The following is a 12,196-nucleotide window of genomic DNA, read 5'->3' on the forward strand; positions in this document are numbered from 1 at the left end:
GAGAGGGTGGGGGGGGGATAGAAATACTTTAAAGAAAGGGACCGTATCCCTTTAGTCACCCACGTCTGATGCCAATCGCATATATGATCAACTATCCGACTGTCTCTAAAGTTAATCAGAATGCAATCGCCCTCAATGTGTTTCTTTTTTTGCCCTATCCAGCTTACTCTACGAGCAAATAAAATTTCACTGTACACCTGTGGTGGTAGTGGTCTATTGATATTTAACCAGTGGGTGCACTTGTTTTTCAAATCAGAATAAGATTCCTCTTTAACTTGATCCAATCCCGGGACACCAGCCAAGACAACAACATACAGGATTGATTCTGGAGGCAAGTCTACACGTGGCAAACTAGAGCTCTTTGAATCACAACTTGGGGAGCACCTACCGGATTCATCAGCTTTAATATTTTTCGATGGGCCTAGCATAGGACCACCCCCCTGGGTAAACGTCGCTAGATTTGTAACCTTATTAGAAGCTCCCTCACCATGTGTTGCATTGCCAAATTTCCCAATGGTGCCCAACTCGACAGACCCCCTTTGAGGGGCTAATATTGTATTGGGAGGCAAGGGGGGGGGGGGCATAAACTAGACGGAGTAGGGAGATTAGCAATTAAATTGGAGGTTACATCAGATGACCCCAGATGTCGCCCCCCCGTGACAAATTATTGTTCAAATGATTGTTTGAAAGAGATAGTTCTAAATATGAGAGTTTGTCCTCAATTAAAGATAGTCTTTCAAGGAGTGGTTGAAGTGAAGAGGTAAGTAAAGTTCCCATTTTCACCAAAAAAATCCTCTCCGACTAGATGTACAAGGGGATCCATTGTATCAGAGTTTAATGGACCCGTCAAAAGAGAAGATGGTCGAGCCTCCATCCCAGGGGGTGACGCTATAAGCTCCATCATGCCCGTTGCACGGGGTATTTGGATCTTCGGGTTTTTAGGGCTTGTATTCCTCTGTGAACCCCCACCCCGCTTTCTCTTTGTGGCAGGTTCCTTAGGTTGGACCACAACTTGGGTGGAGGTATTACAGATTGACCTTGTTAATGGACCGGGAGGTGATCGAGAAACAGGCTCTTTGAGTGCCGGGTCAACAGACTCGATGGTAGGAGCAGGCTCCAATAGAGACGGAATGATGGTAAAACTCTCTAGGGCCTGTGAGGGCTGATGACTTCCTTTAAACAGAGGGGGGGGGGGGGGGGGTTCGGGGAGTGTGTTCCTACTCATGGCGGTATGTTGCTCTGGTGACCTCACATGCATGATCTCACCCAGAGATGATTGCTTTGAGGATGTGGGATCGAATGATTGATGCCGCTCAGTCAAGGCAATTTCGTGGTCCAGTACTGAAGTTGCTATAATAATGAACCGGTCCAATGACCCCACCACTGACCCCCCTGTAACAGAGATCCTCCCCTTACCTCCTTTAGAGGCCATAGGCGAAACCAGCACTACAACTACACCTTGAGTCAAAGTGGCGGATGACAGCACAAACACTGACCTTATGGTTATAGTTGTGTCAGAGGGAGGGGGGCCCGACCCGACCTTTCCCGATCTCGAACGAGCTCAAACAGGCCCGCCCTTGGCCCGGCGCACACACGCGCAGCGGGTGCAGCGAGGCGTGAGGTAGTGACTGGCGTGAGGGGCTGGAGCGAGTGGCTGCTGGGTCTCGTAGTCCGCTCGGCTCTCCTGAACTCCACACAAGCAAAGACCCCCCCACTTACGATGCGGCACCCGCGCAGCAGGTGCCACGAGGCGTGAAGTAGTGACTGGCTGGAGGGGCTGGAGCGAGTGGCTGCTGGGTCTCGTAGTCCGCTCGGCTCTCCTGAACTCCGCACAAGCAAAGACCTCCCTACGCCATCTGCGATGCGATTACTTATTACTAAATGCTAGATTTTGTAGGAACTTGTTTTTATCTCAAACACTGCATCATTTTACAGCAGCCTAGCTTAGACTATGTGAAATGCTATTTTAAATTAATGAATTACATATTCACAGTGCTTTCTGCCATAGCCTAGGAGCTCATAGCACTATAATAATGGCCACTGTGACTAACTTTTGCAGTAAGCAAAGGCAAATTATGCCGCATAATACTGCACATTATGCGATAGCATGACTGCATTTACACTTGTTAACACTGTCCTGGCATATATTGCCCCTTAAAAGTACCAGTTTAATACACACATATAGCAATAGGCAACAGAAAGGTGACCAGTCAACCTTTACAAAGGGCCTTCCACTGTGGGGCAACATGTGTTGCTGCATTTTAAGCAACTTTTGAACAGTTTGAGCTAGAAATATTTTTGGGGTAAAATCTGCAAATTATTCAGCAGATGATGGATTATGTGGTAAATGCAGGAAATCCATAATTATGCAAAAAAACGCCACAATTGCATAATTCCAGTGGCCCCGACTATAAATACAAAGGTCACTATTCCTCTGCACCGACTAGGGTTCAATTATTTGTCACTGATCATCTGCGCAGATAGTTAGAACTGAGGTTTCACAATCTAAAAAGGAGTACATTCAGCACCGGTTAGTTTGATTTGCATTTATTTTTCAAAAAAGCTTAGTGCATTATTTTATACGCACTTACATGGCTGTGAAAACACAAATCACTTTTAAGATTTTTTCTTCTTCTTTTTAGCCACCTCTTTGACCCTGCCAGTACGTACGCTCACGGACTCCGGCCGCTTTGGCTCTCTGATCAGTCCTCACTTCAAGGACTCCTAGTAAATGAAGACAGCCTGAAAAAGTAGCAAATAATATCACTGCATTTCCAGGTCATCTTCATTTACATGTATTTGCAGAGCTATTTGCACCACCATGTGAACCTATCCACGCCCCCAAAGGGGGGGTACGGGGAGCGCCCCCAGTTTGAAGACCTTTGATTTAGAGGAATCTGAGCTGTAAAATAAGACAGAGCCAAAACAATTGCCAAAAAATAACTAAGCCTTCCTCAGATAAAGTATTTCCAGTGCTTAAGGATGTCCGATGGTGTCCGCACCCTCCAGACAATCCCTGGTGTATGGTAGAGGTCAATACTCCTTAATTAAGAATGTATTTAAACCAACATCAAAATTGTGCTCATAAGATTATATAGGGGCAGATCCCTTTAAAGGACGTAATCCCTCACTCACCAAAGGTGACATGCTTCATCCTAGGGACTCTCTTCCCAAAGGAAACACCTAGTTCCTTTGAGGGCTACAACCCCCTCACTGTGAGGGAGGAGCTCAGGGATGTTTTAACGGAGTATGTAGGGTATCCTAAACCCACCTGTGATGAGTCTAACGTGTGAGTGAGGTCGCAGCGCAAAATAATCTAGTGTGAAAAATAACGTGCATGAGTGAGTGAATGCTAAAACTGGCTAGTAGGCATCGAACAACAATTTTAATCAGAGTATGCCTATTGTCAGGATTTTAAAAAGCAGTACACCAGCGGTATAAATTAATCCGCTATGGTGTGATGATAATTGGCCGACATGTTTCAGCCATAATGATCCATAATCGGATCAGGCTTTCATCGGGACCTAAACAAATAATGCTGCTGCTCTCAAAAAGTGAATAACACAAGAATAAACTTCAACATCAAAGGATATTGGACCGAGATACAATCTTTGGTCTATCAGTAATATGGTATCACCGTACCTGAAAAGATAAAGAAACACATAATGAATGCCAACTAAACATATGTTATCATGTTAAGTGAAACACTAGAAAAAGGGAACTGCCAACGAGCCCACAAGATTCGAGACTCTTACCCGCTATCGCTGGGTGTAAAGCCTCACCTCTACCTGGCAACCGCTCAGGAAGGGAGCACCGCTCTATGAAAAGAGAAGGAAATATACTTTGTTGAGTGTCCCTGAGTACACCATCAGCTCGCATACAAAGCTACCTCTCATAGTAATATATCATGTATGCCAACAATAGACCTGTTGGGTAATGAGGGATTCGATCAACAAACAAAACGCTTAACCCCTTCAGTGCCCCGCCCTTTCCCCCTCCTGTGCCGGGCCTTTCATTAGCGGGCGGGGTCCATGACGAGATAGTCTCGTCATGGGCACAGCGCAACCGTGCTCCATGACGAGACTATCTCGTCATGGGCATAGAAGAGGTTAAATAAACACAGCGATGAAGGCACTCAAGTATGATCCAAAGATTCGAGGGAGAATGTTGTGTGTCTCGCAGAGCCCTGCCAGACCCAACCCCTCTTGGTTTCTCAACAGTAAATGGTGTTTAAAACAAACCTCAATAAGAATGCAGAGACCAGATAATATCTACTGCACATGCATTTATGTATGGCAACTCATTGCGTGGTATCATATATTACATAATGCACAAAACAATACATAGTATATCAGAAATGGCCAATGAAGTCATACCTTAACATTATCAACAAGGGGTAGACATTCAAGCCATTTGTCACATCAGTCAAAAAACGAACAAAGGTAAAAGCTAACTAGCACCCTACTAACAGTCTCACCTATCCGTCGGTACTGCTTGGCAGGAAGAGCCTGCTGCCGGAGGTAACCGTTAGATCGTGGGTGTGATCTTTAAATACCCTACCTCCCTCGCTGTTAATGAGATACATGTGATATCCATGAAGTCCCAGGAGGTGCCTCGGCAAAACGTACATGCATGCTCCAACGGGGAACCGCTGTCATTACGTACTGCACAAGTCGAATAACGGATAAACAACACTTGCGCATGCGTGTAACCAGAGACTACTTCTTCGCCCTGTATTCCAAAATAACTCAAACAAATGGCAAATCAACTGCGACAAAGAAAATAAAAAATACTAAAAATAGTTAACACGTTGTTGGCGCATTATGTAGGCGGTTTTGAACCATAAGTTGTGCACTGTAATACATATAGGACGTGTCCGGAAACAGCGCCTGCGCGTAACGTGTATAGATAAAGCTCAACAGCAAGCAAGTAATTCAAACGAATTCTGATCGACTATGAAGCAGTCCGAAATTAGCTCGTTAGAGACAGGAGCTCTGCCTAAATAAACAAATCGGTACCAAAACTCCTCTGATGTCTGAACTCATTTGTAAAACAAGGAGGAGAAAAACAGCAAAAATGTTGCTCTGTCTATAAAAACATTATAGACAGAGCCATCAAAGTCAAGTACTTGCTTTTTTATGCAACACAGGAAAGAAGGAGAGAAACACTACCAAACTACTATGACAATCATATGTGAAGCATTGTTACAATGATCCAATCACCCAATTTTACAATCTCAGTGATGTGTTTGGTATGTGCACAAGCAGCACAGCTTCCACAAGGATAGTGGCCACGTACTGCCGGTAGATTCCAAAGTGTGTTCTGCTGTTTATTGGTAACCTGGCACGGGCGAGTATGTACCAATCAGTCCCTAATGTTGGAACTAAGTTTAAAAGCAAAGAGCTCATTTCGGACTGCTTCATAGTCAATCAGAATTCGTTTGAATTACTTGCTTGCTGTTGAGCTTTATCTATACACGTTACGCGCAGGTGCGGTTTCCGGACACGTCCTATATGTATTACAGTGCACAACTTATGATTCAAAACCGCCTACATAATGCGCCAACAACGCGTTAACTATTTTTAGTATTTTTTATTTTCTTTGTCGCAGTTGATTTGCCATCTGTTTGAGTTATTTTGGAATACAGGGCGAAGAAGTAGTCTCTGGTTACACGCATGCGCAAGTGTTGTTTATCCGTTATTCGACTTGTGCAGTACGTAATGACTGCGGCTCCCCGTTGGAGCATGCGCGTACGTTTTGCCGAGGCACCTCCTTCGACTTCATGGATATCACGTGTATCACATTAACAGCGAGGGAGGTAGGGTATTTAAAGATCACACCCACTATCTAACGGTTACCTCCGGCAGCAGGCTCTTCCTGCCAAGCAGTACCGACGGATAGGTGAGACTGTTACTAGGGTGCTAGTTAGCTTTTACCTTTGTTCGTTTTTTGACTGATGAAACAAATGGCTTGAATGTCTACCCCTTGTTGATAATGTTAAGGTATGGCCATTTCTGATATACTATGTATTGTTTTGTGCATTATGTAATATATGATACCACGCAATGAGTTGCCATACATAAATGCATGTACAGTAGACATTATCTGGTCTCTGCATTCTTATTAAGGTTTGTTTTAAACACCTTTTACTGTTGAGAAACCAAGAGGGGTTGGGTCTGGCAGGGGTCTGAGAGACAAAACATTCTCCCTCAAATCTTTGGATCATACTTGAGTGCTTTCATCGCTGTGTTTATTTAAGTGTTTTGTTTGTTGATCGAATCCCTCATTACCTAACAGGTCTATTGTTGGCATACATGATATATTTCTATGAGAGGTAGCTTTGTATGCGAGCTGTTGGTGTACTCAGGGACACACAACAAAGTATATTTCCTTCTCTTTTCATAGAGTGGTGCTCCCTTCCTGAGCGGTTGCCAGGTAGAGGTGAGGCTTTACACCCAGCGATAGCGGGTAAGAGTCTCGAATCTTGTGGGCTCATTGTTGGCAGTTCCCTTTTTCTAGTGTTTCACTTAACATGATAACGTATGTCTAGTTGGCATTCATTATGTGTTTCTTTATCTTTTCAGGTACGGTGATACCTTATTACTGATAGACCAAAGATTGTATCTTGGTCCAATATCCTTTGACGTTGAAGTTTATTCTTGTGTTATTAACAGTTTGAGAACAGCAGCATTATTCGTTTAGGTCCTGATGAAAGCCTGATCAGATTATGGATCATAATGGCTGAAACATGTCGACCAATTATCACACCATAGCGGATTAATTTATACCGCTGGTGCACTGCTTTTTAAATCCTGACAATAGGCATACTCTGATTAAAATTGTTGTTCGATGCCTACTAGCCAGTTTTAGCATTCACTCACTCATGCACGTTATTTTTCACACTGTAGATTATTTTGCGCTTCGACCTCACTCACACGTTAGACTGGTCACAGGTGGGTTTAGGATACCCTACATACTCCTTTAAAACCTCCCTGAGCTCCTGCCTCACAGTGAGGGGGTTGTAGCCCTCAAAGGAACTAGGTGTTTCCTTTGGGAGGAGAGTCCCTCTGATGAAGCATGTCACCTTTGGTGAGTGAGGGATTACGTCCTTTAAAGGGATCTGCCCCTAGATGATCTTATGAGCACAATGTTGTTGTTGGTTTAAATACATTCTTAATTAAGGAGTATTTATATTTCATATACACTAGTGATATATGACTAGACCCTAAGATTTTTTGGTATTTATCATGTCTGTTTGGGGATATAATCCTTAGTGGTCTATAAAACTTTTCCCTTGGACCCTCCTTTCTGAACTGTTTTGTTTTCGAGAATAGTAGGTCACCAGTGGTGTAAGCTTCCTTCAATGGTACCTTATCAGTGAGCCAGGACCTCACTAGTCTAAGCTTCTTTTAGAAGTGCCTTCTCCGTTCTTGAGAACCTCAGCAGCGTTAACTTCCTCCAGAAGTGCTACCTCAAAAATGTGACCTTTCTTCTGAAGAGCATTTATAGTATGTTTTGACCTCGGCACCTTGAGGTTCCTTTAGAAGAACCCTCACGGCGATTCAAGACCCCAAGCTTCATGTAGCAGGGTCTTATCAGTGCTCCATGGGGTACAAAGGTCTGAGATGCCTTCAGAAGTGTATTCTCACTCCTCAGAAGCTCAAGCAATGGCCTCTCAACTCGCGTGAGTTTCAGTAAGAAGCATATTAGGGCTTATATAGTATCGCCAGTGTGATACCTCCACTAAGGCTTTATCCATGCTTTAGAATTTCAGCTTCACTCAGCAGAAACTACTTAGTGCTAGAAAGCGATTTTGCAAGCTATTACTATTTTATATTTAAACCTTGCGGGATTTCGTTTATAAAGGTTAAACGGACACGCAGGCTGCCGTAGTGAGGTTACTAGCATTTTCAACTCCGTTCATACCAACATGCTGAACTAATCCTTGCCCTGAATTTCAGTTATGCTAGAACAAAATAGAATTACTCCGTCAGTGTTCATGGACATTGGGAGTCCCCATGCTTTAATACACCCAAAAGGCTTACCTGAAGCTTTCAAAGTCTTATACCCCGCTGTTCTTGTTGAGGTCCCTTGCAACCGGTCACCAATCGGAGCTACTCTGGGTCCTCGGAAATCAGAGCCAACCTTTACTTCTCAAATGCTCGGAGTCCATTCAGTGCGAGCGCTCCTGCTTCCTCTGAATCCACCAACACCCGGAACCGACGCATGAGCCAAAGATACCCGGGCTATCCTGGGCTTTTGGAGCGCACAGAGACGGCTGCCTCCTGGTAAATAGAAGGATACACTGAACTTCTTCATAGTTCACGTACACCCAAACCCTTCCTCCTTCAAAGCGCAGCGCTCACTAAGAAAGTGGGCTAGTCTCTCACCTATCAAAATTCACTGACACCCTACCTCAAGAAGTCTCCACGACGTTCCATCAGAGCTCCAAGATGCTCCCTGGAGTGCAACCTGCGCTTTATAAAAACCCCATTACATTACATTACATTACAAACTCCCCATCAACCTCAACTGTTTAGTCGACTGGTACTGTAACTGTTGCCCTTCCCCCTCCTTCTAAAGAGGGCAGTTGGAACAAACCAAGTCTTTAGTATATAATGGGGGCGGTGCGTCCTTCTCCCTGAGGGAAATGTTTTCGTTGTAAAACGCATGTTGTCTCCGCGGAGATCCAGCTGCCTTCTACTAAGAATCTTTAAGTTCAGTATACTTTGTAAGGGGCGGTAGCTGTGTGCAGTACAGGCTGAGGAAGCAGAGACTCGCTCAGATACCCCCATCGCTGCATATACTGTCTTCTCTGAACGCTCCTTCCCCCGCCTCCGCTCCCCCCGCGTAATGACACGTCCCTGCGCCGGAGAGCCATGTCGCGCGCTGCGGCCGTTCACTGAGCCCTGGCCCGGTGCGCTGCGGCACTGCGGCCTTCAGGAGCCCTCCATGGCGGCGCCCAATCCTGGTGGGCTCGGCTCAGGCCTCCCGGGACCCCCGGCGCAGCACCCGGCCGTGAGCAGTATGCAGGGTAAGGACGGTCAGTGAGCTTTATTCCTCTCTATGTCTGTGAACGTGCGGCGGCATAGCTCATCTCGATGTTTGTATATAGACAAGGCTGGGGTTATTCTTACATAGCATAAACTACCCTCTGTGTATGTCGATCTGTGGCACTTCGTTTTTATGTTATCACCTCTGTTTTCAAAGTACAAGGCCGGACATCTGCTCCTCGCACTGCAAGAACGGACAGTGAGGGAGCCTTTACCACTGTTTGTATACTGTGCATATGCAAGGGCCAGAGTTCATCTCTGTGTACACCCAAGGTGAAGTGTCTTTACAGCATAAGGCGGTGTCTGTCTATCTATCTATCAATCTATCCCATATATTGTGCCTATCTTGGCACTCGCCTCCTGCTACCCTACTCTCTATCTGTGTATTTTGAATAGCACTTTCCACTCGGAGGACATTCCCCTCCAGTGTATACGTTGTATATGTTATGCAGGGCTATACTAACAGGGTAAATATGGTAAAGGACTGGCTTACCCTGTATGTATGTCTGTATAATCGCCGTTTGTAAACGTCCTCTAGCTGCATTGCAGAATTTGTAATAAATGCTTGATTGCAGTGTATAAGTGTGACAGTATTCACAGGTCGCACTATGAGTCTTGTCCTTCCTTGTCTGTAGTTGCTGCTTGTTGTGTATATAACCAGGGAGGTTAATCTCTTGACACCTCTTTTGGTATTCTATAAGGCTTGGACTCCCCGTCCCTCTCCCAATCTCAGGATGGAGTTAGTTTAGTACTTCTCTGTGTGTGCTGTATGATGGGTATCTACTCAGAGAGTAAAAACGGTTGGTCAGCAAGTTGTGTGTGTGCGAGCGTATATATGCGCACTATTTGCGACGAAGACTTTTTCATATAGCACCCCATCAGACTTTTTTTGTGTGTTTTGTATAATTGTACCGCAACGCCAATAGCTCCTCTCAAGTAAACCGGTTTATCGTTCCTTTGTTTACGAAAAGTATAACACACATTTCGGTATAAAGTTTTAAATAATGGGGTGTAAAAGAATAGAAACAATACAAAGACATTAACGTCAGATATTGTGATATTGAATTTGACCTTCACAAATGAAAACTCTAAAATTCATTAATCAATAGCACCTGGACTCGTATGCTAGGAGTTCAGTTCTTTTCCTAATATTTTTGAGTTGGACGTAGAGCGATTTGGAACTACTTATGCATTAATTAGCATCCATTCAGGTTGATAACCAAGTATAACCTTCACCCTTGAGTTATTGTCCTAGTCATACAGAATGCCTCCTTACCCCTCTTTGTGCGGAGTGAGAGCGGCAGTGATCCATCTCACTGCTGCAGGTATGCAGTGTCCGTACGATTTGTACAGTACTATAATTTTCTACCCACTGTGTGTGACATATCCACACATCTTTGTACTGCTCCTTCATCACTTTGGTCAAGGGTCTTTAACCTCTTTTGTATTCAGATCTACTTATGTTCAATGAAAATCACCCGAGCTACTAATATTATTAGTGTTGTAATAGTGACCACTTCAGACACAATTACATTAGTGGCCACTATATGCAAGAATACCATTAATGATCACCTTAGTGAATCAGGCAGGGTTGGCAGCAGTAATGTAAAAATGCTTTGTCTATTTGGAATGACTCTACAAGGGTGATATCTAAAACCTATAGCTGCAATGCACCAGGCACCAACGTAATAATATTAGGTATATGTCTTCAAAATGCCACATGATTTATCATTCATATATCACCTTTAAATGTATTTGGGAAAGTTAGCTATGTTTCATCAAACCTTAATATGAGTTCTGAAAATACACACATTTTTGTCTCAAATGCACTCTCTCAATTTTGGTGTACATATTATTTCAACCAAGCAAAAGCTAATTTAGTAGACTGGGCTGCACCCAGAAGAGCTACTCACAGGTAGCTCGAGAGCAGCCAATAGCTCATGAGCTACTCGTTGGAGGAGCCTGACTTAGGTACTGTGTCTCTTGATCACCTTCTTCTAAGCCATGTTCTCTGCCTTTCCCATGATGTAGCACTCTTCTTGTGTCTCCCGACCAGGCACCCTGCAGAAACAGAATTCAAGCCTTCTACCCACAACCAGTGGTATAGCAAAGCTGCCATGGGACCTGATGCAGGTTAGGGAAATTGACCCTTCATCCCATGTTTTTGTAGTGAAAAGCAGAACTATATTTGGAGTTCAGTGAACTATATTTGGAATCCAGTGGGCCCCTACACCCCTCAGTTCTGGTGCCATGGCACTGTGGATAGTTATGCCCCTGCCGAAAAGTTGTATAAATGCAATTTCCAGCCTCTGACACTGTCAAGTGATAGTTGATGCTGGCTGTTTTTGTACAGTTGACTGAATATTAGCAAGGACAAATAATGTCATAGTGACCAACGTGTTGTAATAAATATGGTCTCTTCCTTTCTCCTGTTACAGTGCTATAAACATTGGATATGCCGGTATATTATGTAACATAGCATTTTGTTTAATTACTTCTAAAATAAAAAAACCTCAGGATGCCAGTTTAGTTCAAGAGAAAGTAAGTTTGTTTAAGTGGCATGACAGTAAATATGCATTTATTTATATAAGGCTTTACTTTGGCATTTAACCTCTTTATAAGCCGTACTCCTTTTTGGAAGCCTTGCAACTGAGACAATTGACAACCTTATTTACACAGCAAAACACAATCTAGGGTAACTAATCTAGGGCAACTACTTAGAAAGATGTCCATTCAGCTTCTAGGGCAGGGTCTCCAGTGACTAGTTCGGGAGCTACTGGTGGTTCACCAGTACACTAGAAATAGCTTTTGGAAATAAAGCCAAGCCCAGTATCTTAACCAGAGGGTTTGAACATATCAAAGAAAGAAGCACTAATAATTTCAAGATCCAGACAAACCAATACAAGTGCCTCATAACACCCAAACACACTAACTGCCTGCGGGGTCTGCCACCGGGGTCAAATATGCCCTATGGAATGAGAAGTCATTGATCAGTTTGAATCTCACGTTCTGGAGACTTTGGGCACCCTAGATAGTATATTATCCCAGTCTCTCTCTGGGATAGGGACTCCCAATTCTTCCTCCCATCTAGCTTTTAATTATCTGAATGGTAATAGTGTATCACTTCTTATCACTCTGTAAAC

At 43.9% G+C, this 12,196-nt stretch overlaps 1 protein-coding gene and 1 long non-coding RNA gene across 11 annotated transcripts in view; one reads left to right on the plus strand and one right to left on the minus strand.

The window, feature by feature from the left end:
• The window catches only part of LOC146809891 (uncharacterized), a 28,173-nt gene extending 19,619 nt beyond the window's left edge, over positions 1-8,554 (minus strand). The window contains exons 1-2 of the long non-coding RNA XR_014966504.1: positions 8,416-8,554; positions 8,046-8,285 (exon numbers count right to left, since the gene is read on the minus strand). This is a non-coding gene — a long non-coding RNA (uncharacterized LOC146809891). The remainder of the gene's footprint in view (positions 1-8,045; positions 8,286-8,415) is intronic.
• A 262-nt stretch (positions 8,555-8,816) lies between these two features.
• The window catches only part of MAP2K4 (mitogen-activated protein kinase kinase 4), an 834,137-nt gene continuing 830,757 nt past the window's right edge, over positions 8,817-12,196 (plus strand). For 2 of the 10 annotated variants that reach the window (XM_085616753.1, XM_085616758.1), the window contains exon 1: positions 8,818-9,043. In XM_085616753.1, the coding sequence (XP_085472879.1) occupies positions 8,854-9,043 (190 nt within the window). In that variant the 5' untranslated portion in view covers positions 8,818-8,853. Of the gene's footprint in view, positions 9,044-11,109; positions 11,187-12,196 lie in introns of those variants that run through there. The other 8 variants (XM_085616761.1, XM_085616762.1, XM_085616757.1 and 5 more) reach the window with 8 other exon arrangements.

The sequence above is a fragment of the Triturus cristatus genome, chromosome 7, assembly GCF_964204655.1.
Source record: "Triturus cristatus chromosome 7, aTriCri1.1, whole genome shotgun sequence".
In the NCBI taxonomy this organism is placed as follows: Eukaryota; Metazoa; Chordata; class Amphibia; order Caudata; family Salamandridae; genus Triturus; species Triturus cristatus.